The sequence below is a fragment of the Neurospora tetraspora genome (assembly GCF_033439725.1).
Source record: "Neurospora tetraspora strain CBS 560.94 chromosome Unknown B0H65scaffold_5, whole genome shotgun sequence".
Classification (NCBI taxonomy): Eukaryota; Fungi; Ascomycota; class Sordariomycetes; order Sordariales; family Sordariaceae; genus Neurospora; species Neurospora tetraspora.
In genome coordinates, this window is record NW_026944387.1 from 2,890,405 (window position 1) to 2,916,305 (window position 25,901).

Genomic DNA, 25,901 nt, shown 5'->3' on the forward strand with positions numbered 1-25,901 from the left:
AAGCGAGTTACGTATCACGATATCACGAAGCGGTAGAAAAAGGGAAGAGTATGTGTTGAAGTTGAATAAGCAGTCATGATTGTTGACGCCAAGAATCATGTCGTCTACCTATTATCAAGAGAGACCATGTTCGATTCGATCATGGAGGGCCCTTTCCCCATTCACCCCGCATTTTGTTGTGACTTTCTTTGAGCGTCAAAGAGCAAGCAAAGCAACTCAACTCGAGGAAAAAAGTAAATCATTCATCCATGTCCCCAAACGCCATCCCGTCTTTCCTGTGTCTTTTCGTTTCGAAGAAGATTTCCAGCAAGCCAAATCCGCTGCGCTGTGAAAACCCCGTTGCCCGTCTAGTAGAGAGAAAAAGAAAAGCCGCCATGCCAACTGTAAAAGATCCACCGAAATCAGAAAAAGGTGTCGTTTCCTTTGTCGTGAAAACTGGAATCCGTCCGTGACTCTTTTTTGTGTGTGCAGGAGCTTGATGTTCCGTGCACACAACGTCTTAGGGTATCAAGCCAAAAAACAGAAACCGTCTATAAGGTGTTCCCCCAAACCAAATATCCCATAAGCGATCAGCTTAGTAAAGGGTGTAACCACCGTCAATGATGACGTTGGAGCCGGTCATGAAGCTGGAAGCGTCAGAGGCAAGGAAGACGCAGAGACCGTTGAGATCGTCAACGGCACCCAGACGCTCCTGGGGAGTGAGCGACTTCCAGATCTTCTTCTGGGCGTCGAGGGCAGGGACCTTGTTCAGAGCGGTATCCATGTAACCGGGGGAAATGCAGTTAACACGAATGTTGTACTTGGCCCACTCGGCAGCGAGAGACTTGCCGAGCTGGATGACACCAGCCTTGGAGGCGTTGTAGCAGGACTGTTCCTGGGGGTAGTTGACGATGGTGCCGGACATCGAGGCAACGAGGATGATGGAGCCGGGCTTGCCAGCGGCCATCATGGCGCGGCCAACGGCCTGGGACATCAGGAAAGAGCCGTTGAGGTTGATATCGATGAGACGACGGAACATAGCAGCATCGTACTTCTCGGCAGGAATGTTCGAGTCGGCGATACCGGCCGAGTTAACCAGGACGTCGGGAGCGCCATAGAGGTCAACAACGTTCTGAACGGCAGCGTTGATGGCGCTGCCATCACGAACATCCACCTTGAAGAAGGAGACGGGAAGGCCAGTCTTCTGGTGAAGCTCAGCAGCAGACTCGTCGCCGAGTTCCTGGTTGGCATCAAAGATAGCAATGGCCTTGGCGCCAGCCTCAGCGCAAGCGCGAGCCATGTAGTTACCGAGACCACGGGCACCACTAGGAAATTGTTAGCAATTGATCTTAGGATTGTGATCTGAAGAAAAAGGTAGCTTACCCAGTGATGATGATGACCTTGCCCATGACGCTCATCTTCTGAAGAGTGCGAGGCATCTGACGGTAGACCTTGTCCTCCAAGGGCTGCACGTGCTCATCGGGCTCGCTCTCCTCAACCTGCTGGCGAGGCTTTACAGGAATGCTGAAGTGATCGCCAGCGTTGGCGGAGGCGGCGCCAGAGTAGATAGAGACCGGGACCTCCGTCTCCTTGACGACCTCAGACTTGAGGTTGCGAATGGAAACCGAGAAGGCGGCGCGCTGGGCGACCGAGGCCTTCTGGGCAAAAAGAGCCGAAGGGCGGGAGAAGGAGGTAAGGCGCGAGGCCATGCGGACGGAGCGAGTAGCGGCGGCCATTTTGATACTTTGTTTTGGTGAAATTAGGTTGAAGGTTGGATAGTTGCAAGATGGAGATTTCGTTGCAAGAAGGTGGCCCTTTTGTAGGAAGGTGCGTGCTTCGTGCTTGGACGTGTAGGTGGCGGAGTTTTTCAGGGAACAAACAACAACGGGATGAAGGTTTGGGTATTAAAGTGAATGACCAGTGGGTGAAGGGGGTCGTTTCAAGGTACAGCAAAGGTACCAGGGCTCCTCAATAGCGACAACAAAACTGCTTGATCAAGAAGCAAGAGGAGGGAGCAGAGAGGAGGGAGCTTGGGGTCTTTTAAACAAAACGCCGTCTGGAGGGCGGAGATGGATGGATAGGAGTTGTGACGGATACGTGAAGCCAAAACACTAGGAAAACCGGAGATGGGATGAGGCAAAGTCCAGGCGGGTCTCTATGCCAGGTGGTGGCCAAGCATGGATGGGTAATTCTGGTGAATATTGGGTAACGGATGGGTAACGGATGGGGAAGCCTGCGAGGGTTTGACAAGTGATGATGGACGAACAGGGCCAGGGGAGCCAAGCAATCCGAGAAGCGGGCGAGGGGGGCGGAGGCGAGTCGAGATCTTCTCGTGCTAGTTTTTGCTGGCGCTTTGGGTTGCAGTGCTGCACTTGTCTGATCTGGAGTGGTTCTCTGTCGATCGTCAGCGCGCCCACCTCCAGTCACACTCGGAGATGCTGTGGTTCTGTGTGGCAGCACTGCTGCTGAGCTCTTCCACTAGTTTGAACCCTTTGCGAACCTCCGAAGCTAAACGTCGGTCTGGATCCTTCTCCAATTGCTGTGTGCAACGCAACCAAGAATTTCTGTTTTTCGGACCTGAATGGAGATGGTTGCGGTTGCGAGAACGGCTGTCAAATGGGTCCGGGATCGACAGCGAACTGAATTATGCCGCAGCAGTGACCCCCCCTCAGACCCCCAAGGAAAGTACGTAAAATCACATAGACAAAAGAAAATGACAACAACTTTCTTGCCGCCATTGGGAAGGAGAAACCGTCAAAGAAGAGGAAGTTACTAAGCTAGCACTCTCCGTCCCTGCAGTTTTTGCACTTCAGTTCCATCCAGATTGCCCTTCTTCGAACCAGGGTGTAGATACCTCTAGCCCGGTAGGTACTGGACACTGTACATGATATTGGTCGACTGACGGGAGCACTGCTCGAATTTGCAGCCCCTATCACTTTCACCCCGGTAGTCGATGGGCTTGACGCAAGAATGAATCAACATCATGATGGGAGTCAAATGTGAAAGAACGGTAGTCGGTGGCCGTGGATATCCCAGTCCACTTCTCCCCCGCGTCTAGCCTTAGTCGGCTTCTCCCCCGCGTCTACCTAGCCTTGCTAGCCCAGCGATACCGCTACCACTCCAAACATCACCACCATCACCACTGTCTGTTTTGCGGAGTAAGACACACAACAGATACCTCTAGGTAGTAAGATGGTAGTTTCGACGAATGGAAACGGCAGGCAGCCACAAAAACATAACACACACCTGATTAGTGCCGGGTCGGATCGAATTGCTCCAGAGACTGACTATCTCTGGGTTGATGTCTCTACTTTGCCATACTGTAGCTCGAGTATAGGTATCCCTGAAGGAGTTCCCGAGATACCAAAACACGGGATGACAGCTTGCTGGCTAGCGGTGAGACTGCTCACAGGCAAAGCTCGACGGAAGCTGGTTGAAGCCTTCTGGGATCGGGGGGATCCGAAGATTAGGATCGTACGCAACAGGTCACAAGACCATCAAGGTTTTTTTTAAACCGAAGAATGCCTGAGTGTGCAGCGTGCCTGGGAGCCTGAGACCCTCTCCCAATGGCGCGCTGATTGTGGTGCCGTGGGTGTGCCGTGGGTGCGCCATCTCGTTGGGATTTTTTGCTTCTTGGAGAGTTGGAGTTCTCAATTTGGTCTTGGCGAGGGGACGACCGGGAGTGAGCCGGAGGAAGTCAAAGAGTGGGGGAGGGGCGGGGGGTACGAAACTGTGGGGTTGGACAGGACCGTCGTGCAAGGCTGGCACTAGCATTTTGGGCCCCAATCCATGCCCATGGATCTTTAAACTCTGAGGAGTACGTCTGAGCACGTCTAACCCATCACCTCATTCATCTTCCTTCTAACCGACGGGTCTGCCCTCATCAATGGGAACATGGATGTCTGACTGGGCTGATTGTTCGCGAATACCGACGGGTTTACGCCCCAGAATAAACCGAGCGATGGCCTCACTTCCTCCACGGTGGTCCCGTGATCTAACCTGAAACGGTAACACTCGTGAGATCCCGATTCTCATTCACTCCGCTGTGGCCCTTGGTCCCCTGAGAAGTGGAAATGGGATATTTTACCGCCTTTCACTAGACAAATCCCAATGCCGGCTTCCCGGTCGGGGTAACTTGGTCTTGATGTCTTGTGGGTGATTTGTTCGAGATAGCGTTGTTCCTGATACTGTTGTCCATGACAACATAGCAGGCCGTTAGTTACCACTCGCGGCTTCTGCATTCGATGATAAAACCAATGACGGAAAGCCGCTAAAGTATTGACTTTTCGGTGCAACGTTAGCTTCTACCGTCCAGAAACCCGACGACTGCGAGCCCCATACCGTCCTCCATGATTTCCTAGCTCCGAATCTGTTGAGTATACGGGCGCGGGGTTAGCGGAGGATTTTAGGGTGTTCAGCTTCAGGGGGTTGGTCGACCTCCACCTCAAGTGGAATCTAGAAGCCCCGGCGTTCCCTGTTAGGGTTGCAGTGCGGGGAAGGTGCCGTTGGCGTTTAGTGCCAATCGTTTGTACTTCTGGCAAGTACGTACCTAAGTACAGGGGGTGTAGAAAAAGGAACCATCTAGCAGTCAGAGTGGGGGTGCACTTTCCATGACATCGGAATTCCACCACCAAGTGGCGCCTGCTGTGCTCGCTCCAGTTTTGCATCTACTGTGGTCATACTACTCGTCTGGGCTCGAAACGCCACAGACTATTAGCCGAAACTAATAGTTTGGTAGGGCAATTAGCAAAACCAGGGCAATTAGCAATAAAGTTTTGGTATATTGGCCACCTATAAAATTACTAGTAAACGAAGGTAGCTCGGTTTAATTAAATATTGCTAAATATATTAAAGTTATTTATATTTAGATTCCTAATTATATAATACGTATATTTAAAATATAAATGCGCTAGATTGTTCGTCGTTTGATTTTATATTCAGTTATTATTTTATTTTTTTTGTAGTTTTTATTTTAATAGTACAAATTAAATTGTAGTATAACTTTGACGTTTTTGAATATTCTAGTATGTGTATGTGATGTCTATATTCGTAATCGATTATTAAATATTATATGTATATATGCTAGCCTAATTTAGCTCAATCGCGACGCGCTTTCTGAAATCTATCCTCCTTTATACTATTAATTATATTATATACTTCTAATTAAATTACTATATTTTTTAACAATCGAATTTACAATACCTTTTAAAAAGACGAGATATAAACTTTATAAAGAGGGTATTCCTAAAGACGTTATTAATATAATAATTAATATTGCCGCTGTTATTTTCTTTCGCGGTAGATTTAAAAGTATTAGGGTAGCTTCGACTATATTTAATACGCTATATTTTGTATTATAGGGTTGTATAAACAGCGTATAATTAAAGTTATAGAATAGTAATCATAATAAGAAATTAATAGAGGAGGAGGATTTAGTTATATTATTATAGGTAAATATACGTATTATTAATAATTAGTTAACCCTTTTTATATTTAATTAGTATTAATTATATTTAAATTAATTTTATATAGGGATAGAGGTAATAAATTAAGAATTCTAAATAGTAATATAATAAATTTAATATATAAATAATAAATTAGACAATATTAATAGATAATAGGTTTAAGAATATATGGTTCGTAATAACGATTTTAAGATTATACGTATTAAATCCCTCGTTTAGGTTCGAAAAGTAATATAATTACGAAGTTCTATAGAAGACGTATTTGATTAATATTGTGAAGTTATCGAAGATAATAATATTATTATAAATAATTAATAGAATGGGAATGAATTTAGTAATTAAGTCGGCTATTTTATTAAGAATTATATAGTTTGGACGTATATTAAAATACCTTCGATTTAAATATCTAACTTAAATATTAAAGAGTTAATAATAGTTATTAAATTTATATTAATAGCGGGACGGGTTATTCTAATATTTATTATTTTATTAAGTATTTAAATTAGCGAAAACTATTTTAATAATTACCTTTACGACGATATTATTTTTACTACCTTATTAAAATGGTATATTAATAATTAATTTACTTTATATTAGTTTGATTATTAAAAGTAATATACTAAATTATTTGGTAATAAGGAGAAGCGGTTATTAGTATTAGGTAATTATAATAGTTATTATATTATCGAATTTTACGAGCGTTATTATAAGAATAATATTATTCTTTTCTTCTTCCCCCCTTATTTAACTTATTTTTTATAGTTATTCGATATTAGTATTTTTTAATTCTATAAGTATTATTATTAGAAGGATATATTTAAGCGAGTTATATATAGCGTTATTAAATATATTAAGTTTACTTTCTTTGATAGTTTAAATAATATATATAATATAGTATTTAAATGAAATAATATTAAATTTATTTGGAAGGAGGTTGGTTTTTACCGTATTAACTTAGAAATTGTATTATTAAAGTTGGCTAATCCTTTTATATTAGTAATTAATCTAGAGGTTATATTAAAGAAAAGATGGTACGTTTCTCTTGATAAAGATTATAATAAAGAAATATTTAACTGGAGGGAATATAAATCTATTAAAAAGAATTGTTTTTTTTATATAATAAAGAAGTAAAAAATATTCTCTATTATAAAAAATACTATAATATATAATATAATAGTCCTGTTATACAAAAATTATAGCCTTTTAATACCGCTTAAGAAGCTAGTTAGTAAAGAAGATTAATTTAACGTTATTACATTTCCTTTAGCGCTACTAATTATTAAAGGATATTCTATATATATTAACGAAGGTATTTAACGTTCTAAAATCAATTAAATACTTATTAATCCAATAATTAAATATGTTATAATAAAGCGGGACAAGATATAATCTAGCTTTTTATTAATAGTAATTTCTAGTATAGAAGTTAATAGAAAAATGAGGAAAAGGGAGGTTAAAGAAATTATTAAAAAGGAAATTCGTATTAATAAATTATTAATAAAGGTTAGGCTAATTATTATTCGTAATATTTATTTACAATTTATAATAGATAATATCGGTCGTATTCCTATAGAAAAGAAAGAGTAAGAGAGGATTAGAAAAAGAATTTTAGGTATTAAAAAGGTTACTCTATACAAGTAGATTACTAATTTTAAAAGAAACTATAAGGAATAAGTAAAAATTATTAGAATACATTTAAAGATAGAAGGTAAAAAACGAATTAAATAAAGTAAAGCTATAAAATTACTATTAGAACGGTTAAAGGATAAGAATTACTTTATTACCCAATATTAAAAAGTTAGAAAAACACATTAGAATTAATTTAACAATAAAAAGAATAAAATACTTATAATACTAGGAAAATTAATTAACCGTACAATTAATAATATAAGGCTACTTTATAATTAGCTACCCAATGGTAATTTATTACCTCTATAGATTTATAATATAGAAAGAAAGGTGTTAGTAAAGTAAGTATTTATTGCGTTTTTTATTAGTATTAATCCTAACGCTAATTAAGTTATTTAGTTTGAAGACGACGATAACGAAGTTATTCTCGTTAATAAAGCTAATAACAATGAAGATAAATAGGACGATAAGGAGTTTGAGAGATAGGGAGACAATGAGGATTAAGATAATAAAGAAGATTACGAATAAATACTATATAGTAATATAGTAATAATATAAATAAAATACTATAAAGAAATGTAGTAACGATATAGATATAGCCAAATTTAAAAATGTAAGTATCTTAACTTATTTACAAATATACAACAAACTTGTAGTACCTCTATTTGTTAGCATTTTAGGTAGTAGGCTATATACCCCAAGTTTTATCACTAATTGCCCTAGTTTTGCTAATTGCCTTACCAGACTATTAGTTTCAGCTAATAGTCTGTAGCGTTTCGAGCCCAGACGAGTATCAGGCTCATATCTTCCTCTGCCCAAAGCGCCCATTGCTACCACAACCAACAAAAGCTAACTCAGATGGAATTAGATATCTGGAATGCCTCTTTTTGCAGGATTATACATCCCCAGGTTGATATCCCTTTGCCTGCGACAGGGAGACCGGGGCTCACTGCTATCACAAGCCATCGTTGGAATTTGCATAAACCCGGCCACGTATAACAACGACAGTGCCTTCCGATGGAGTCGCAAATTGTTCCTGCCAGCAGCGCAAGATGTACCTTCCACGCACAACTACTCGTCGGTTAGGTGCACGCATTAGCCACCCTCTAGGGGCCAGCCATATGGGGCCTCCCTTTGGGGGCCCGCTTACAACCAGCCAACTGACTCTTATCGTCCCTTTAAGAGTCGGATTTTTTATATATAACGTACAAAGTCTATAATAGTATAAAAACTATACTCAACTAGAACATTACCAATCTTTATTATATTATACTATAAATAACTTCATTCTACTCCTCTCATTGTACTCTATTTTATATATATATATTTTATTATACCTATTGTTAACGTGTGGCTAGTACTGTGCCTTGTAACTGCCTTGTACTACCTTGTAGTATAGAAGGCTAGTTGAACTATTCCTTCTACGGAATCAGTTGACTCAGTCCCCACAGAATGTACTAGAATACAAGAGGTTTTGCCACTGTATTCTAGAGTCTTATAACTTAGCTAGCATTTCTTCCAGACTGATTTGTCATCACAGGATTCAACAGAAGCTTCTAGATGCTTAGTGTCCATGTATATAGAGACCTCTCCTCTCCTTCAGTTCGTCACTCCTTAAGCAAGCAAGCAAGCACAAGTCAAGCAATACAATATAGTCTTTTCTCACAGTGCAGAGTCCACTGTAATCTTCTGTCTTGAGAGCAGAGTCCTCTCTAAGACCTCTTTTACAACATCCTTTTATTGTACTTGCAACTACGCTGCTTCCTTCAGCATTGCTGTCGTACTTCCTACCGCTTCCGCTCCGCTCTGCTACAAGTGCATAGTTCACTGTAGCAACCTTGTACTGGTGCTATTATTATAGGCCAGTCAGGGCACCGCAGCAAACACCTATATTTAACCCCAACGTTACATCTCGTATAGAGAAGGCCGCCCAGTATTTTATTATAAATTAAACTATAATTATAATGCAATTTACTACCTTATGATCTAAGGCTAATACTAAAATTAGAAATAAAGGGAAGGTTACGTATAAAAGTATAGGGGAATTATTTAACGTTAATAAAATTATTGTTAAAAAATATATAATATTTATTAAGAAGGGTAAAGTTTTACCGACTGGTATAAAAACCTATCGACCGCTAGCCCTAATCATAAATAAAATAAAGATCTTAATATTGTAATCTAAATCGCTAATTATAGCTACTTCCTTTTAAATAATACTTCCTTTATCAAATTAGTAAATTAACTACGTACTTAATGGTTATACCCCCCTTTAATGAATTTCTATAGGAATTAGCCTATCGAATAGCGAAAGAAATACCCTAAATTCGAATTTAAAGTAGCTAGCTTTAAAAATATAAAAAGAATAAACGTTAAAATTCAATTAAATTCTTTTAAAGATTAGTTTAAAAAAGTAAAGGCTATTTATAATAGCTTTAATATTAAGAAAGAGAATATTTAAAATATAAATAAATCTCCCTTTTAAATAAGGGAAATTAAAAGAATTATAAAAGTATAGGACCGTATTATTTTATTATATCCCCTTATATTATTTTATTATATCCCCTTATATTATTTTATTAAATAACCTTATACTAATTATTATAATAATAAACATTATTTATAAAGAATAGAGCCTGTACAAAATATATTATATTTAATCTTAATAAAAAAAAAGTCTAATTATTATTTATATTATATCGGCCGTAGCTAAGAATATCCCTTCCTTCCTAATATTTAAAATACAAATTATAATAAAATTTTAACTTCGTTATCTATAATTAAATTTAATCTCTTTTAAATTAATTTAATTATAAATATAAAGTAATATATAAACTAAATATAAAGTAGATCCAAATGTGGTTATTCTAAATATATCGATTAAATATAATAATATATACTAGGTACTACAATAAATTAAATACTTTAATAAATACTCTTTTAAACTATCTCTTTTATTTAATAGGATTATAAAGGACTAATTTAATTTATTACTTAATTACCTACCTCCTTTTAAAAGATTAAAGCCTTCTAAAGGTAGCAATAATATAGTAGTAAACTTCTTAATAAAGCCAAAAGTATATAAAGTATTATTCATAAACGGATTTGAAGCTTATAAAGACCTATATATTCTATAATATTATAAGGCCTTCGATATTATACTTTATACTCTACCCTTACATATTAACTATATATTTTAACTATTTAATATAAGAGTTTATTAAATAATTAAGAAGGTATATTAAAAGGCTTTAATAAATAAGATTATTAGCGGGGCTATTAATATTAACCGTACGGTCTTTTTAAATAATTAGAAGAAAATTAAAGAAGTAAATTTTATTTGAAATAATATTTATAAAGAATAAGAAACGACTAATCTTTAGCTTTTCAAACCTAACGTCCTTCTTAATAAATTTCGTAAGGCTGTAAAAATATAATAAGAACCTTTATTCCCCAAATGTCTTAAAATTATTATACTACGTAAAATCCTTCGTACCTTCGATTTACCGGCTATATGAAGACGGATTAAAAAAGCTAACTCATTATTTAAAACGTAAGCTAACAATATAAAGGTTGCCTTAAAGGTTTCTATTAATATATAAAAACTAGTATTTAATTAGTAAGAGAATTAGAAGCGCTATATTAAAGTAGAAGCTTAAAAATAGAACCCTTATAAATATATTTCTATTAACAATAGCGTTTATATAAAAGAAATACTCGATACTAAGGTTATAGTAAAAAGGGTAGTTAATATAAAGGAAGGATTAAAGGAGATATAATAAACCAACCTTATCTTTATTAAAAAGGTCGCTATCAAAGAAAATCCTAACTTTAAATAATAATTACTACAAAAATTAAAGACAAAAAAAATTATGCTTAAATTTAATAAAAATAATATTCTTAACGCTAATAGCCTCGTTAGTATTACTATAAACTACCTAGAATATAATTTAATATTTAAGTAAAAAGAAGGCTAGGACGAGGCCATTATTAATAACGACCGCCGCAAATTTATAGTTCGTATTTAAAGTCCTATTTATTTATATTAGATATTAAAAATAAAAATATAAAAGGCTACCTAACTAATAGAATAAGACCTTAACACTTTCTTAATTATTTTTAAAAATAACAAAAATAAATTCTATAAAGTTATAAGGAAAGCTACTCTTCCTAACTATAATAAAAACTTTATACCTCTTAAAATGTATAATAAAAAGCAGGCTAAAAAGATTCGTAGAGGGAGCACCTTATTAATTAAATTTATTCTCAATAATACAAATATAAAAAATATACTTAATAAATTCCCTACTATATTATAATATATTTATTTAGCTAAATTAAAATTAAAATTCCCCTTAACGCTATACCTTCCTAAAAAGAAATTTAAAAAAGGGAAAGAAAAGGCTATCAATATAGACTTTAACAAAGAGGCTATAACAATTATAAAGATAATTAATAAGAAGCTAGAAGTACCTGTACGCTATACAAAGGTAATAATTATTATAAATAATAATTCTAACGATAAGAAGAATTTATAAAGGGAGGAGGAGGAAAAGGAGGAGTTAAATATTCTATTATAAAAGTCTAGCGCACGGGCCACAAGGCCTTCACAACACTACAACAACACATTACAACATTTTAAAAATAATTTATTTATATTACTAAATACACGTAATTAAGATGAACAATCTAAATCCTTTACTATCTTTTATGCTTGTGTTTTGGTAGAAAAACAGATTATTAAAGATTCTGGCCATTACAGGCCTTGCACGTTATATATAAAAAATCCGATTCTCAAAGGGACGATAAGAGTCGGTTGGCTAGCTGTAAGCGAAACCCCCAGAGGGTGGACTCTATACCTAACCGATGAGTAAGCAAGTCAGGTACCGATTGCAATCCGCATTTGGGCGTTACTGTAGATCGTTTCAAAAGGACATCTGTGTCACAGAATTCCGCAATCCTTCGCCAAACAGAAACTTCAAGTTGCGTCTCGGGTTTCTCACCAGCAGCCCAGCCATCGACAACTGTCATACAAGCCCCCGCTTTTCGTTCAGTTTCTATTCCACTATCACTCACTTTCCCATCTCGTCGGCTTGCACAATTGCGGCACAGCTGTCGAGCCTAAAATGCCTCCATACGCAAGCCAGGCAACGCCACGACTCTTGAGTGCTACGGAATGTCGTCGCTAAGCCTGATGAAACTCAGTATCTCAGATTCCTGTTGGCTATTGCTGATGTAAAAGTGATCAACTAGCAGCCGCCGGATCAATGCCGGAATACCGAATTAGACGTCACATACTATGTAAGGTCAAAGCTGGTTACCACCCTCTCACCCTACCTCTATCTCTGCTCGTGTTCACCCTGGGCTGTCACCTTGAAAACCCCTGGATATCACTACGCCATGTATAGGCACTCCGGGACCGGTCTCGGACGCAGAACGGAAGAATTTGCTGGTCATGTGCCACAAGCGACGGCATTGACGTCTAGGCGAGCTCAAAAGGTTCCCGCTGGACGGCACCACTGGTCGAAACCGGTATCATCCCACTGACCAGGATCCAGAGATCTACGCCAGTGTGTACACACCATGCAGAACATGTCGTATCCAGAAGGGAGCATATCCTGTCGAAACTCAAAGGGCCAAGCTTGCGCGGTTGCATCTATGACGGTTGATCCGTTGATGAACGTATGCCCCTATTCTCGTTCTTGCCGTCCGGAGCAAATCCGCAGTCCCCTGTTTCCAGCAGGAAGATGCATCGCTTGTCGATCGGAAACGGAACGACATTGACAGCCATCATCATGCCAGGTACCTCACCGGTTTTCTTCCATGATGACTGAGGTCGGTGACGCGGATGGTAGTCGTTGCGGTCAATGGCAGATGCCGGATGCTTCTTGTTTATGCCTTTGCATACTTGGCAGAAGTTTCGAGTTTATCGAATCCATGTCCGACTCTCAACTTGCAGACCTAAGGAAGTCGAGACCATTCCTTAGTGCGACCAACTTGCATCTTTCCGCACTTGAGGTGTGACATGTCCTCCTGCAATTCGAGCAAGCAGAAGACCGGATGCTTGAAGGAGTGCCGCATAGGGCGCTTGGAGTTTTCATCGGTAGCCTTGATGAAGGCATTCCGAGAAAAAGATAAGGCTGGACGAGCTTGACTTGATAACAGCGATATCATTGTCGTTAACTTGTTCGGGAATGCTGCCTGATTGTCGATGCCCGACCAGTGGATGGTTTTTCTCCCATCTCAAGCGGTTTCTTTTTCTGATTGGAGTTGCATAGCTGGATCCCTTCATCCAGCTGTGTTGTTGTTGACATTTCCGTTTTGATATTTGTTTTACTGAATTGGGAAACATCGCATGTCGTCGATTTGTTTTCAGCCGCATCGTCGCCACAGCCTTTTGAGAGTGTCGTGCAGTCCATCGTCAGATCCAACCAGTCGGGAAACCGGGGTGGATTGAAAAGATCGTGAAACATGGCACACCCGCAGTGCCCCTTTACCGCCAATGCCATGCGCCCCTAATACTTCACGATGGCTTCAACGGTGGTCGCCACTTCGTTGGACCCCTGGGAGGAGCCGCCCAGCCAGTCTAACGAGCACGGCACCTCACGGAGCGCTCGGGCCACCCCTTAAAGTTCCCCTTCCTCGCTTCACGATGCTTGGCGTAAATTGGATGGGATGGTTCACGATCCTGCTTGTCTGTCGCTCCCGCGCTTGCATGATGGGCATGCGGTGCGGGAGAGGCGATCACAAATGCTAAACTTAGTGGAAGCAGTACTGTCGTGGCTCGTCTCGTCTCGCCTCTCTGAGTCGGGCTGGCTCCAGGGGGGAGGGGGTCCAAACACGCCAAAAGGTAAGTTCCGGCCCGATTCGGGGTTCACGATGATTTTCTCTGTGGGTTAGGTACCATTTCCCCCGTCACGTCACGCTCCTTCCCCGGCCTCGGCTCCTCCACTCTCCTCCACTCACACGGACCTTGCACGGAGTTCACGATGATTTGCTGCTGCCCCCGGACCTTGAAACCAGCGCTCAACAAACGTGGGTCCTAAAAAAAAGAGGAAGATCGTGAAGTGGGTTTTTGCGCAGACAGCCCAGAACGATGGTGTTGCACCTTACCGTAGGGCTGAGAGGCCCGCCCGCCGCAAACACACGACGAAAACGGTGAGCGGTGAACCGGTGAATGACACTTTGATTGGCACTGTCATCGATATTTCGGCTTGTCGCTCTCACGACAGAAAGGTGGTCGAACACTCAGTACTTTTTGGGGTTTTGGGTTTTTCATTCGATACTTCAATCGCTCATCCCTCTACTCTCATTTGTTACTGCTCTCTTTGCGTATTCAACTGATTCACTTCCTCTCTCACCCACCGAGCGCATCACAAGTTCCAAGGAGGCTGGCTGTCTAGTGATTATCCTACATCATAACACGGTAACATAAAAAAAAAAAAAATTTCCAAAAAAAAAAAAAGGAAATTACGCAATGCTTGACACTTATCATGGCTTCCTTTCAATGTACATGTATCGGCTTTTATGAAGCTCATTTTTTCGATATCACGCATTCACGTCATAGGTTGAGCTCAAAGTGTTTCTGATGCCCAGCAACATTGCGCATCCCTACCTCGACACCCATTTTCAACCTCCCTCCCTCACCTTGCACCAATCCATGTCGTCAACTCATTCTGCACAGCTTCTTCGCGCAGATGATCACAACTTGAAAACATTAATCCAATCTTCCCAGCATAGCATCCTCATAACATATCTCACCCACATCATTGCTAGCCAACTGAACATCTTGGCTTGAATCGGTATGTACGAAGTCGTCCTGGTTGCCTTCAATCACTGGTTAATCCGTGTCCTTACAGTGAAACCCCTCGTTCATAATTTCTAAATGACGCCGTCAGGTAGCCGAGTATGTAATGAGAATAGGGCGCTGAATGAAAGTTAAGCAATAAACTTCATAGCGCAACGCAGTTGGTGGTTAGGACTTTCAACTCCCCTTCTAGAATTTCTTCTCTAATGCTACTATCATGATCATGGTCATCCATCTCAAACACCTATCAACTACCAAACCTTCCAAAACCATAATAGCCATGAAACTTGGTATGTCAACGAACAACTAAAACGATGCACATCATTGCTACTGTTTTCTCTTCAGTTTCTTCTGTCCCTTTCCATCCTTTCCAGGATAAAAAGACAGAACTGCTCTAGTTGGCACCAACCGACGACATATTATCGGCAAGTCCAAAACCATAGGAGCGCATCAACTTCTACTCAACAGGCTCCAGTAGCTTGAACAAGCTAGTGATATACGGCGCCAACAGCCTATTCTCGCAGAAAACCTCCCAAAGCCTCGGCATCACAGGCCGGAACAACCTTTCGTTCCACCCTGCATCCGCCGACACCACCAATCCAGGATACGATGACGATGATGTTGATACCAACGCCAACGCTCTCTCTTCCTCCTCCTCCTCCTCCTCCTTGGCCTCACTATCATCCTCCTGGCCTTCGCCATCAGTGGGACCCAACCGCTTGCGACTCTGCTTCCTCAACCGCTCCTCAGCATCGGTCTTAACGACGTTCCTGGCGATATTCCTCAGAATCAGCACCGCACTAAGCGGGATCCCCGCCGCTTGCGGCGGCACGTTCGGGTTCCTCTCGTCCCGCACGCTGGCCGTCTCCTCGAACGTCAGCGAGATGGTGCCGGCCGGCTTGATCACCCTCGTCTTGGATCTCTTTGGCGAAGACGCCACCTGCGCAGGACCGCCGCCGGGAGTGGTCATACCACCAGCACCACCACCACCGGGGAACGGCTCTGTCGCGCCGCCGCCGGCCGCAGGGGTAGGGGGAGGTTGGAGGGTGGGGTATAAGGCGTTGTGGCGAGCCTCTTCGGCCTTGAGATGGGTCTTGATGTGCATCATCAACTGCATCAGGTTGAGTTTGGTCGGGGCCGGGTACCTGCGGCAGCTATCCCAGTGGCAGGAGTAGGTACCTTCTTTGTTGGAGAATTTGTTGTCGGTGCCGGGGGCTTCGCCGAGGTGGTGCGTGAGGATGTGGTTCCACATCGATTCGGTGGTTAGGTGCCAGGCGCCGCACACAACGTGTTGCTGTTGTTGCTGTAGTTGTTGCTGCTGCTCGTCGCTGGTGGGCTGCCGTGTCCATTGACAGCCCAGGTAGCCACGGTTTTCGGGACTAATGGGAAACGCACGAGGTCTGATTCCCCTAATTATGAATCGGCTCTGAACCTCCCCAGTAGGTCCCTGTTCACGGAATACTTGCGCACCAGCGGTATGGTACACAGAGCTGATGTTCCTGATGAACTCGGCTGCGTTGATCATGCTTCGTCCGGTACGTTTTAGCGGCTCAAGGAATGCCGCGTTGTAGGCTTGCCAGATCGCTATCTGTGTCACCTGTGCGTCAGGATCTTCCTCGAACGTGCACCGCACCCACTGGTGTGTGCGCTCCGGTTCTTCCATGGCCAACAGCCGCTCGAGAAGGTCGGGAGGAATAGACACGACCTGCTCGGAAGGTGCATCATACACGATCCGAGCCTCGCTTACAACAATATCCTTGTGGTAGCGCTTAGCACCGTGAGACAACAGCCGGACGAGATGGGTGACCAGGTGCTCCACGTTGGTACCCTTGATCAGGGTATCCAAGTTAGGGACAACGGCAGTATACTGGTACAGGAAGTCGAGGCATGCATCAACCAGCTCGTCGTCGTTGAGTAGAAGCCAGTCCATAAGGTTCTGTAGGACAGACACCGGGACATCGTGAAGCTTGTTGGTTTCCGTGGCATGGTTCATCGAGATACGACCAATAGCTCGCAAAGCGGTGAGAATCGTGCCGCGGTCGTTAGACTTGAGCTGGCCAAGCAGGGTTTGATACAAGGGATCGTCGGATTCCAGCACCAAGTTGGGTGTAATTTGTTCGGCGATGTCCAGCGCAAAATGCTTGAGCTCCACGGTGAGATCCATGTCCGGAAGGTGAAGAAGAATGCATAGTAGATCTTTTATCGGTGGGTAATCCGCCATGAACCAGGCATTGTCCGGCAGCATAACCATGTTCCGAATGGTAAGAACGGCTTCGGTAATAAGTGTCATGTGGTCGGTAAACTCTGAAGGCTGAAAGTTGTCTTGGACATCCTTGCGCTTGAGCTGTGCAATGCGCTCTAGGATATCAAGGGTACCGTTGATACCATCGAGCTCGCCGATTTCGCCGTCGTCGACATCGGGGTCATTCGATATGATCCATTCGACGTCGTAGAATAAGCTGCCTACGCCCAGGGCAAACTCGGTCAACCCTTCGGCCAATCCACTGAATTGTGCGAACTTGTACTTATCGCCGCGTTCAAACGAAATCTTGACTAGGTGGTTGAGTCCAAAGGCCTGCTCAGCACGGATACCGGATCGGAGAGCTAGGAGACAGCGCTCATAAATATTCGGGCCATCGAGGCTACCTATGATTGGTGAGCATATGTGATCAAGGGAGCGGTCGCGACAAGACTTACCTGGTGGAAGGGCGGCGCGTACCAGTGCCGAAGTACTGGGAGCACCGGGAGCGCCAGATGGGCCAGGTTGCCTGAGAAGGCGCCGCCTCTTGTTGAATAACTCGGGATTGCTCGTAGGTGTATCGACGATGCGCAGCTGCAGCGGCTGCAGCGGCGCAGGTTGGTAACTCTGCACCAGGTGGTGACTGTGGTCTGGACCTGGGTTGTACATAACGGACGCGCTTCCTCGGTTTTGGTGGGCGTGAGGCGGGCCGTGGGAAGGTATGGGAGTACTAGAATGGGATTGCGAATGCGACGGGGGTTGTTGGTTGTGTTGTGAATTGGAGTTAGAGGAAGGATTGGCTGCAGGTTGTTGTTGCGCAGAACCGGCATGTCGTGTTTGCCGCGTCGAGTTTGTGTCTGGATGGAAAATCACCCTCGGCGCAGGCGCTTCTCTGAGACCCCGGGACGCGCGAGCCGAGTTGGGAGTGTCAACAGTACTCCGCTCCCTACTCGGAGTCCCATCGTCACCGGAATCTTCCTTATCACCTTTCAAACTCCTGGCGGTAAAGTTTTCAAGGGTTCTAGTTAAGAGTGATCCTCCTTTGGCAGTAGTAAACTCAAGAATCTCGGGTGGAGGGGGTTCCTTATTGTGGATCGTCTTGATCTCGTAGGCGGCCAAGTTCTTGTAGAATATTTGTTTCAACGTATAAGCATCGGCAGGCGCATTGTGCCTCATGAGACCTAGACCCTCGCACATTTTCCGCCACATCAGCTTCTCGTCCGAGACCTTATCGTATCCGCCATGTTCGACGATGTGTTTGAATAGCTTGAGCAGGTCGACCGTCAGGTTGCCCATCTTGGGTTCGGGGTCAAAGTTGGTGCCGCGCTTCTCGTGGAAGACACGCAGATCTTCGATAAACTTTTCATATTCGGGCGTACGGTCGACAGTATGCTCGGGCATGAGTTGAGGTTTCGGAGGAGCCATTCTGGCGGATCGAGCCGCAGTACGGCTCCCACTGAGGGCTTCGAGGGAGAGCTAGGAAGGCTTCGTTTGCGATTGCGATTGTTGGGTGGGATGGGCGCCAATGGGAGTTCGTCTCAAACTGTTGCTGGTCGAATGTAACGTAACGTAATGATATCCGGGTATTGGAATTTGTGGCTGTAATGCAGATGCCGGTGTCTCGATATGTTGGGGTCGAATTCGAAGGTATAAAGTTGTCGCGATGGCCCAGGGAATGCGACGCGAGGCTGGTCTGCCACTTGCGAACTTTCCACTTTCTGAAATCGCGGGAGGGATTGACGGCATGGCGTCGGTTTTTTCCACTGGCACAGAGAGCTAAAGGTCATTCCCTGCAGCGCACTGGCCAATGTCAGTCACCAGCCAAGACACCTATGCCCCGCTTGACGCACGTCGCGCTCGAGCCACATTGGCAGCTCTGTTCCAGCGATAGCTCCATGTTCTCACTGACACCTGAACAACATCCAAATATTTCAACGTCGCTTCCAAGTGCTCCTCCAACATGGGCCAATGACACTCGCACAGGACACAATGGATTTTGAAGGAAACGCCGGAGTTTTTTTCTCCTGGAGTTAACCAACTCTCAATTTGATCATTATGGCTTTGTCAAAAATATTACGGCCGTTTTGCGCGAGTGTACCGGTACCTAGGTATCTTTACATGGGACAATTTGAACCTTGGCTTGCACACATTGGATTGAGCTATCATGGGAAGGAACAACCCCAGGTTCGCCGATAGTCACTGCCCAAGAGCACATTCAGTTGCGGCATGTATCCCCTCAAGATGAAGCGGAGATCAAGTGATCTCGACTGTCGAGCACTGCACCTTCCCGCCTCTTTTCGATTCCTTCCTCTTCCAAATCTCGAAACAGGAGGAGGGCAACTCACAGCGCCTTCTTCCGTCATCTTTTTCTCTCTCGAACATCCTTCAGTTATTTGCTTTGATTCTTACGACGACCGCCCCTGCAGTTAAAACTTAGGTAAACTGCAGTTACTTACGGAGTCCCGTCAAGTCCCTCCCGTCCAGGTTCATTATCGCCTCGGCTGCTTCCAGAGTTGGTAGGAATGGCGCCCTCGAAGAGCAAGAAGCCGAAAAAGCAAACAGCGGTAACCATCAGTCCGGTTTTGCGCCGTTTTGAGCTTGAAGATGTCTTCATCAACCAGCGCCACAACAATTTCAAAGATCCCCAACTGGTCCTCAAAAGCCAACTCGATCGATCGCGTGGGATGCCCTACAATGCTGGGGTAAACTCCCAGATGCCCATCTGGCATCATCAGTTGATGATACATGTCAAGGACAAAGCAGATGAGCTGGTCAGTCCTACATTATCCATATATGTTCCCTTACGATGCAACGTTCTAAAACCGGCACCATAGGCGAAGCTGGACTTGGAAGATTTTACCCCAGCCGCCAAAGCCAGGGACCCTCCTTCGCAGTGTACCGCCGCATGTTCACCTTCTGAGCGTGCTTTCATGTTTTGGTATCCCATGGGGCCTGAAAGGGTGAGTGATTGGCAACCATGACATGATGCAATCCGACATGGCTAACCACATATATACTTGAATGAGAGACAGGCGTCACTTTTGTTCTCGATGAAAAGCACTTCTGACTTTGAAGCCGTCCTGAGAGAAATGAAGCGGTGGGAAGTGACTATGGCTTCCAGCAGGCATGGCTTCGGGCACAGTTTCTGGATTAGAAGAGAGCAGCAGGGTCTTCCCTCCATTCCTCAAATCAATCCTCTGACTGTGACCAAGTCATCTAGCAGGCGACACCGAAAATACATCACCAACGCACACCCGGGCCTGCTTATAGACACCAACAATCCGCACCTATTGCATTCAGTGAGCAGTGCAGGCCAATTTTTTGCGAGTCCCCAGCCAATCCAGCACCTTAGCCAACCGTTTTACCTTCAACAACCGCAACAAGCCTTGGTCCCCGGAAGCCTCCTTCAACGCTCGGCAAGTACTATTGCAGTTCCTGGTGTACTTGGAGAAGGTGTCTACAAAATCAGCAAAGTGAAATCGAACCCCATCGGCCGATCTAGAGTGAGGAGACTCTCTTCTTCCAAGGCTGGAGAAGCAGCACCCACCTATTTAACACGACCAAGGATTGCTAGACAACCTTCGGGACTTAGTTCAGGTATCGTCAACTTCAATCACGACTCTCCTGCCGTGCAGCTGCAACCTAGGCCCCCTATCAACATTCCAAAGATGGCAAAACACTTTATGGCTGGCTTGACAGAAGCCACTATGATATGGAATGAACACATGAGACGGGGCAAAGAGGAGAGTGATTTGGTGAGCGACCTTAAAGAGAAGATCAGAATCTGGATGAGACACGCGAGGGTGTGTCAACGAGACCTGAACGAAGTAGATTTCGCCACTAAGCAGAGGATGAGAGGGCAGCCAGTCGGTACCGGCACGCTCCGACGAATGTCTAAATCAGGAGTAGGATCACGCTTTCACCCCAGCGTGCCTTTTACCTCGGGAAAGCCTATGGTCCGAAGCACGCGTCAGCCGGTAGAAATACCTCCCGCCTCAGCAGAAACTTTCAGTCTGGGTGTGCCTTCTCCTATTCTCTCCAGCAGATCGACCGTCATCTCATCTCACTCGGATCTTGCGTCAATCCCAAATAGCCGTTTTGCGTTACCCACGCATTTTCCTTCGCTCACGGCAACCACTCAAAATTCACCATCTCCTACGAACAGCTGGGGTGAGAGAGCATTTACTGGTGGGTTCCTATGATTTTGTTGAACAATCAGGCGGTCGGATGATTCGATTCTCCCTGGGTTGGCTCTTGCTACTTGGATGGACTTCTGTGGCGGAATAGGTCGCATCCTGTATAACAAGTTATTATGAATGGATTTCTGGCAGAGGAGAAAATCGTTGTCCACGAGTTATAAGCACCCGTAGCTGAACAAAAGGGACCACCTGAGAATATAATGATATCAAGTCAACAACTGACCAAGCCAAGCTAGGATCAACTGACCCAAGCCTCATATGAACTTGCTGCTCAACGCGAATCATGTTTGACATGCTTCCCTTCCGTCCTTCCCCCGGCTTCCGTGTACGCTGTGCGTTCAACCCAGCTGTAAGTCCACCTTTCTTCTTTTTTTTTTTTGCACTTTGCTTCTGATCGCTCGGTTCCCTTCACGAAGCTTGATATGCTGCATGCTTGTCTGGTCCCAACATAGTCCTGCCGTATTCATCCCTCGATCTTTCAAATACGTGGAATTCATCCGAATCCAGGGTCACTTTCTCCTCAGTAAACACTGTGACTGCAATCTTATTTCCTTTCCCACTACATACATACATACCTAAACTATCGCATCACTCAAACCTCACTCACTTACCCTCCCCCTCCCCCTTACTTCGCACCCGCAGCCGAATCCTCCTCACTAAAAGTCAACGAAATACTATTCACACAATGCCGCTCGTCCGTCGGCGTGTTGAACCCTTCTCCCTTAAACACGTGGCCCAGGTGCCCGCCGCAGTTGCTGCACACGATCTCGGTCCGTGTCATGCCAAAGGTGCGGTCCTCGTGCCGCGTCACGGCGCCCGGGATGCTGTTGAAATAGGCCGGCCAGCCGCAGCCCGAGTTGAACTTGTGCGAGGCCTTGTAAAGCGGCGCGTGGCAGCCGGCGCAGGTGTACACGCCCGCGGAGGGGTAGTGCTTGTCGAACTCGCCGGTGCCGGCGGGTTCGGTGCCCTTTTCGCGGAGGATGCGGAATTGTTCTTGGTTTGGGGTCAGTGATTTGATGGTGTGGATTGAGGAATATAAGGGCTGGTGAGATGAAAGTCGTGCTGATATGGGTTATTTCATGGAAAGGCAACTCACGAGGGCTGAGAACCGCACGCCACTCATGGGCGGACTTTTGGACGGGGTAGTTCTCGGGCATTTTGTTGGAAGATGATGAGGAGGATGAACCGAAAAAGCTGCTGAGAAAGGGAATCGTAGGCATAGAAAATTTCAAGAGTAGGTTGTTTCCCGGCGATAATGATGAGTGTTGCGGTATGCGTGGCCTCTGTGTGAAGGTGGACAAAGTGCGCAAAATGCGGAGGAAGTTGGCGGCTTGGGGATAGTAACGCATGAAGGTCAACTGTTGTTGCTGGATATTGAATAACCTTAAGTGGTTTGATGTTTTTGTAGATGATGAGAATGCTTGATATTCACAATGTGGAATTGTCTTATATGAGGTTTGGAATAACAAATCACATGCGAATGAAATAGAACCGATATAGATTTATCTGCAACTTCTATGCATGTCGAAAAGTTGCCCCAGCGATGACGGGGTGTTGTTAGTGACCTCTCGCTGTAAGTTGGGATCGGGGAGTCTTGCGTCAGAGACTCGATCCCGTCACAGTATGGAAAACAAAGCGGCAGTTGATCTCGCTCAAGAGCTGTGACTTTCGACATCCGAAGGCATCGACTACTCCTGCTTATGATACGGTGAAAAGCATAGAAATAACTGCCGATGTTTGATATCTCTACAATACCCGCCCAGACTGTTGAGGGACTCCAACGCTGCCCCTGCAGTGCTGTTGGTTTATCACAGCAAAGAAAGTCGGGGGAGGATGATGTATTCCGTCGAGATACAAAAGTACATTTGTATTATTCAAGCCACAACTGGCTTGCTTCGTGTGCGATTAACACGCAAGGTTCGATCAAAGGGCGGTGTTGTTTAAACGGCGCCAGCTGACCCTTGTCGGACCTTGATAGTGGCGGTCCCACCGTTGACGGGGCCTGGGCGCATTGCAGTGGAGGACACTCCTGAGTCTCTGCATTGATATGTCCCGGGCCAGCCATTCCTTTCTGTAGGTCGTTGTTTAAACTCGCACAACCAACAGCTCACCGAATCCGACTATTTCAAAGACTCGACAGCAACCTGTCCTCCGAATCCCAACCGGTCCCGATTCCTTCTCCCATCCAAAACCTACGGTGAAGCAACTGTTTACTGCGAACACATCGCCATGTCTCGACGCCCACCGAACCCCGCTGCCGAACGGGCAGCAAAGAACCAGAACACAATCAAGTCGCTCCTGAAACTCGAGGCCAACAAGGTGTGCGCTGACTGCAAGCGCAACAAGCGTAAGTTTCTGCTGGGAATCTGACAATGCCAACGTACCACTAGGCGTTCATTACCAGGCCAGGTTACTGAGAATGTTGCATACACACAGATCCACGATGGGCCAGCTGGAACCTCGGCGTCTTTATCTGCATTCGCTGCTCGGGCATTCACCGTGGAATGGGTACACATATCAGCCGTGTCAAGTCCGTTGATCTCGATGCTTGGACCGACGAACAGCTACAGAGCGTCTTGAACTGGGGAAATGCTCGCGCCAACAAGTACTGGGAGGCCAAGCTGGCTCAGGGCCACGTGCCCTCGGAATCGAAAATCGAGAACTTTATTCGCACCAAGTATGAGCTCAAGAGATGGGTAATGGATGGCCCGATGCCAGATCCCTCGACACTGGACGCGGAGGGTGACGATGATGTCCCTCTGAGCGTGGTGAAGGAGAAGCAGACTCTGGAGAGAAACGGGTCTCTTCGTAGCCAGTCCAGCACCCCGACTGCGGCCTCACGATCTGTCCCCGCCCCTATTCCGGCCCCGGCCCCCGTACCCGACCTCATCGGTGCCGACCCGATTCCGCTTAGAGCCAGCACTACCGGACCGACAGCCTCGAAGGTGCCCCCGAAGGCCGAGCCTGCCCCGCCCAAGGCCACGAGCTCGAATGCTTCGCTTTTGGGACTGGATTTCTTCGGCACGGAAACTGCAGCGCCCCCAAGACCCGCTAGTACGACGGGTACTTCGGGTGGTGCAAGCCAGTCGCGTCCCGATTTGAAGCAGTCTATCCTCTCTCTTTATGCCAGCGCACCTCGCCCACAGCAGCAAGCCACGCCCTCACACTCACACTCCGGATCTTTTAGTGGAATGAGCGGCATGTCCTCCCCGAACATGTCCCAGACCCAAAATGCTTTTGGTGGGCTTAATGATGCTTTCAGCAGCCTCAGTTTCAACAGCCAACCATCCCCTAAGCCCGTTCAAAACGATGCCTTTGCTAGTCTTGGTAGCTTCGGGTCTCCCCGACCCTCGTCCCAGACTAGCAGCAATGCCTTCTCAGGCCTAAGCGGCGGCAGCTTTTTCGATTCTAAACCCGCCACATCCTCCCACCAACCTAAGCAGTCCATCAGCAGCCCACTGGGCTTCTCATCGACTCCTTCTCCTGCTCCAGCCTCTAAGCCGGCGCCGGCTTCCTCCGCCCTCGGTGACCTGTTCGACTTCTCTACGCCAGCCACTACTACTACCGCTCCTCCCCCGGCCGCCGCCCCGAAGCCTTCTTCTGACTTCAGCTCCGCATTCAACCTTTCCAAGCCCGCCGCAACCACTCCTGCCCCCCAAGCCGCTACTTCAACAACACCAAACCCTCTTGCCTCTATCGCGACCACTAATGCCTGGTCCGATGCAGGTGTATGGGGTTCCAACGAGTGGGCCTCCGCCCCTGAGCCCCCTAAGCCTGCGGCTCCTGAGCCGCCCAAGCCAGCACCTGTCACCTCTATCCCTCTTTCTAACGATTTCGGATGGGGCAGCAGCACCACCACCTCCTCCACTACCGGCGGCTCCTTCGCAAGCCAACCTATCGTCCCCAGTGCTTCGGGTGGCTTTGCGCCTGCGCCCAAGGTGGCCGCGGATGAGGAGTTTGGGGGCTGGATGAGCAGCACCACTACACCAGCTGCTACCAGCGGATCCAAGCCGGCAGCCGGGTTTGGTGGTAGTGACGACCTGTTCTCGAACGTCTGGCAATGAAAGGCCTAGAACGGGCTGTCAGGGATCTTCGGTCTGGGGTTCAGGGATAACTGGATGCAGGGGACTGGGGTCTTTGTTTTGTTGCGAGACGCCCCTGTCCTCGCGCCTGATGCCGACTCTATAAATATATAATTAAACGGGAAGGGGATGCTGTCAACGAGCACCATGTCATTGTTATGCTTGTGGGAGTCTGATCTGTTGTTAAAAGTTAGACAAATGATGGTTTATGCAAAGACAAATAGGGAAAGGTGGACAACGCATAGTCAGATTCACATTAGCAAGTCATGTTCTGCTTTAGTATAATTACGTTCTAGACAACAGGCGGTTGTTCGTTGGTAGGGCAAAAGTAATGAGCTTTTATACAAGGACCTACCTTTCATTGTAAGATGTGTGTTGGATTCTGATTTCGAAATGGCAAGATGGGACTAGAGAAAACGATTTCTGGTTCATGTGTACGAATAACATGGTAAAGTACTCGAAACCGACCCCCAATAAAACAAGCAAAATCCAACCGTTAAC

At 45.1% G+C, this 25,901-nt stretch overlaps 5 protein-coding genes across 5 annotated transcripts; 2 read left to right on the forward strand and 3 right to left on the reverse strand.

Moving 5' to 3' along the window:
- Positions 1 to 513: 513 nt before the first annotated feature.
- Positions 514 to 1,973, reverse strand: B0H65DRAFT_235216 (uncharacterized protein). The gene is made up of 2 exons (XM_062822248.1): positions 1,363 to 1,973; positions 514 to 1,304 (listed from the first exon to the last, which is right to left on the reverse strand). Exons 1-2 carry the CDS (start codon positions 1,713 to 1,715, stop codon positions 575 to 577), a joined length of 1,083 nt encoding a protein of 360 aa, XP_062680760.1. The 5' UTR covers positions 1,716 to 1,973; the 3' UTR covers positions 514 to 574.
- Positions 1,974 to 15,337: 13,364 nt separating this feature from the next.
- On the reverse strand, positions 15,338 to 18,544 carry B0H65DRAFT_443744 (uncharacterized protein; the record flags this gene model as incomplete). Its single annotated transcript, XM_062825645.1, has 2 exons — positions 15,338 to 17,526; positions 17,578 to 18,544. 2 exons carry the CDS (start codon positions 18,542 to 18,544, stop codon positions 15,338 to 15,340), a joined length of 3,156 nt encoding a protein of 1,051 aa, XP_062680761.1.
- Positions 18,545 to 19,641: 1,097 nt separating this feature from the next.
- Positions 19,642 to 21,321, forward strand: B0H65DRAFT_429085 (uncharacterized protein; the record flags this gene model as incomplete). Its single annotated transcript, XM_062824799.1, has 3 exons — positions 19,642 to 19,890; positions 19,954 to 20,079; positions 20,152 to 21,321. 3 exons carry the CDS (start codon positions 19,642 to 19,644, stop codon positions 21,319 to 21,321), a joined length of 1,545 nt encoding a protein of 514 aa, XP_062680762.1.
- A 529-nt stretch (positions 21,322 to 21,850) lies between these two features.
- On the reverse strand, positions 21,851 to 22,803 carry B0H65DRAFT_235375 (Mss4-like protein). Its single transcript, XM_062822251.1, has 2 exons — positions 22,415 to 22,803; positions 21,851 to 22,311 (listed from the first exon to the last, which is right to left on the reverse strand). The coding sequence occupies exons 1-2, from the start codon at positions 22,665 to 22,667 to the stop codon at positions 21,944 to 21,946; spliced, it is 621 nt and encodes a 206-aa protein (XP_062680763.1). The 5' UTR covers positions 22,668 to 22,803; the 3' UTR covers positions 21,851 to 21,943.
- A 424-nt stretch (positions 22,804 to 23,227) lies between these two features.
- Positions 23,228 to 25,728, forward strand: B0H65DRAFT_235412 (uncharacterized protein). The gene is made up of 2 exons (XM_062822252.1): positions 23,228 to 23,665; positions 23,755 to 25,728. The coding sequence occupies exons 1-2, from the start codon at positions 23,548 to 23,550 to the stop codon at positions 25,380 to 25,382; spliced, it is 1,746 nt and encodes a 581-aa protein (XP_062680764.1). The 5' UTR covers positions 23,228 to 23,547; the 3' UTR covers positions 25,383 to 25,728.
- The last annotated feature ends 173 nt before the right edge of the window (positions 25,729 to 25,901 follow it).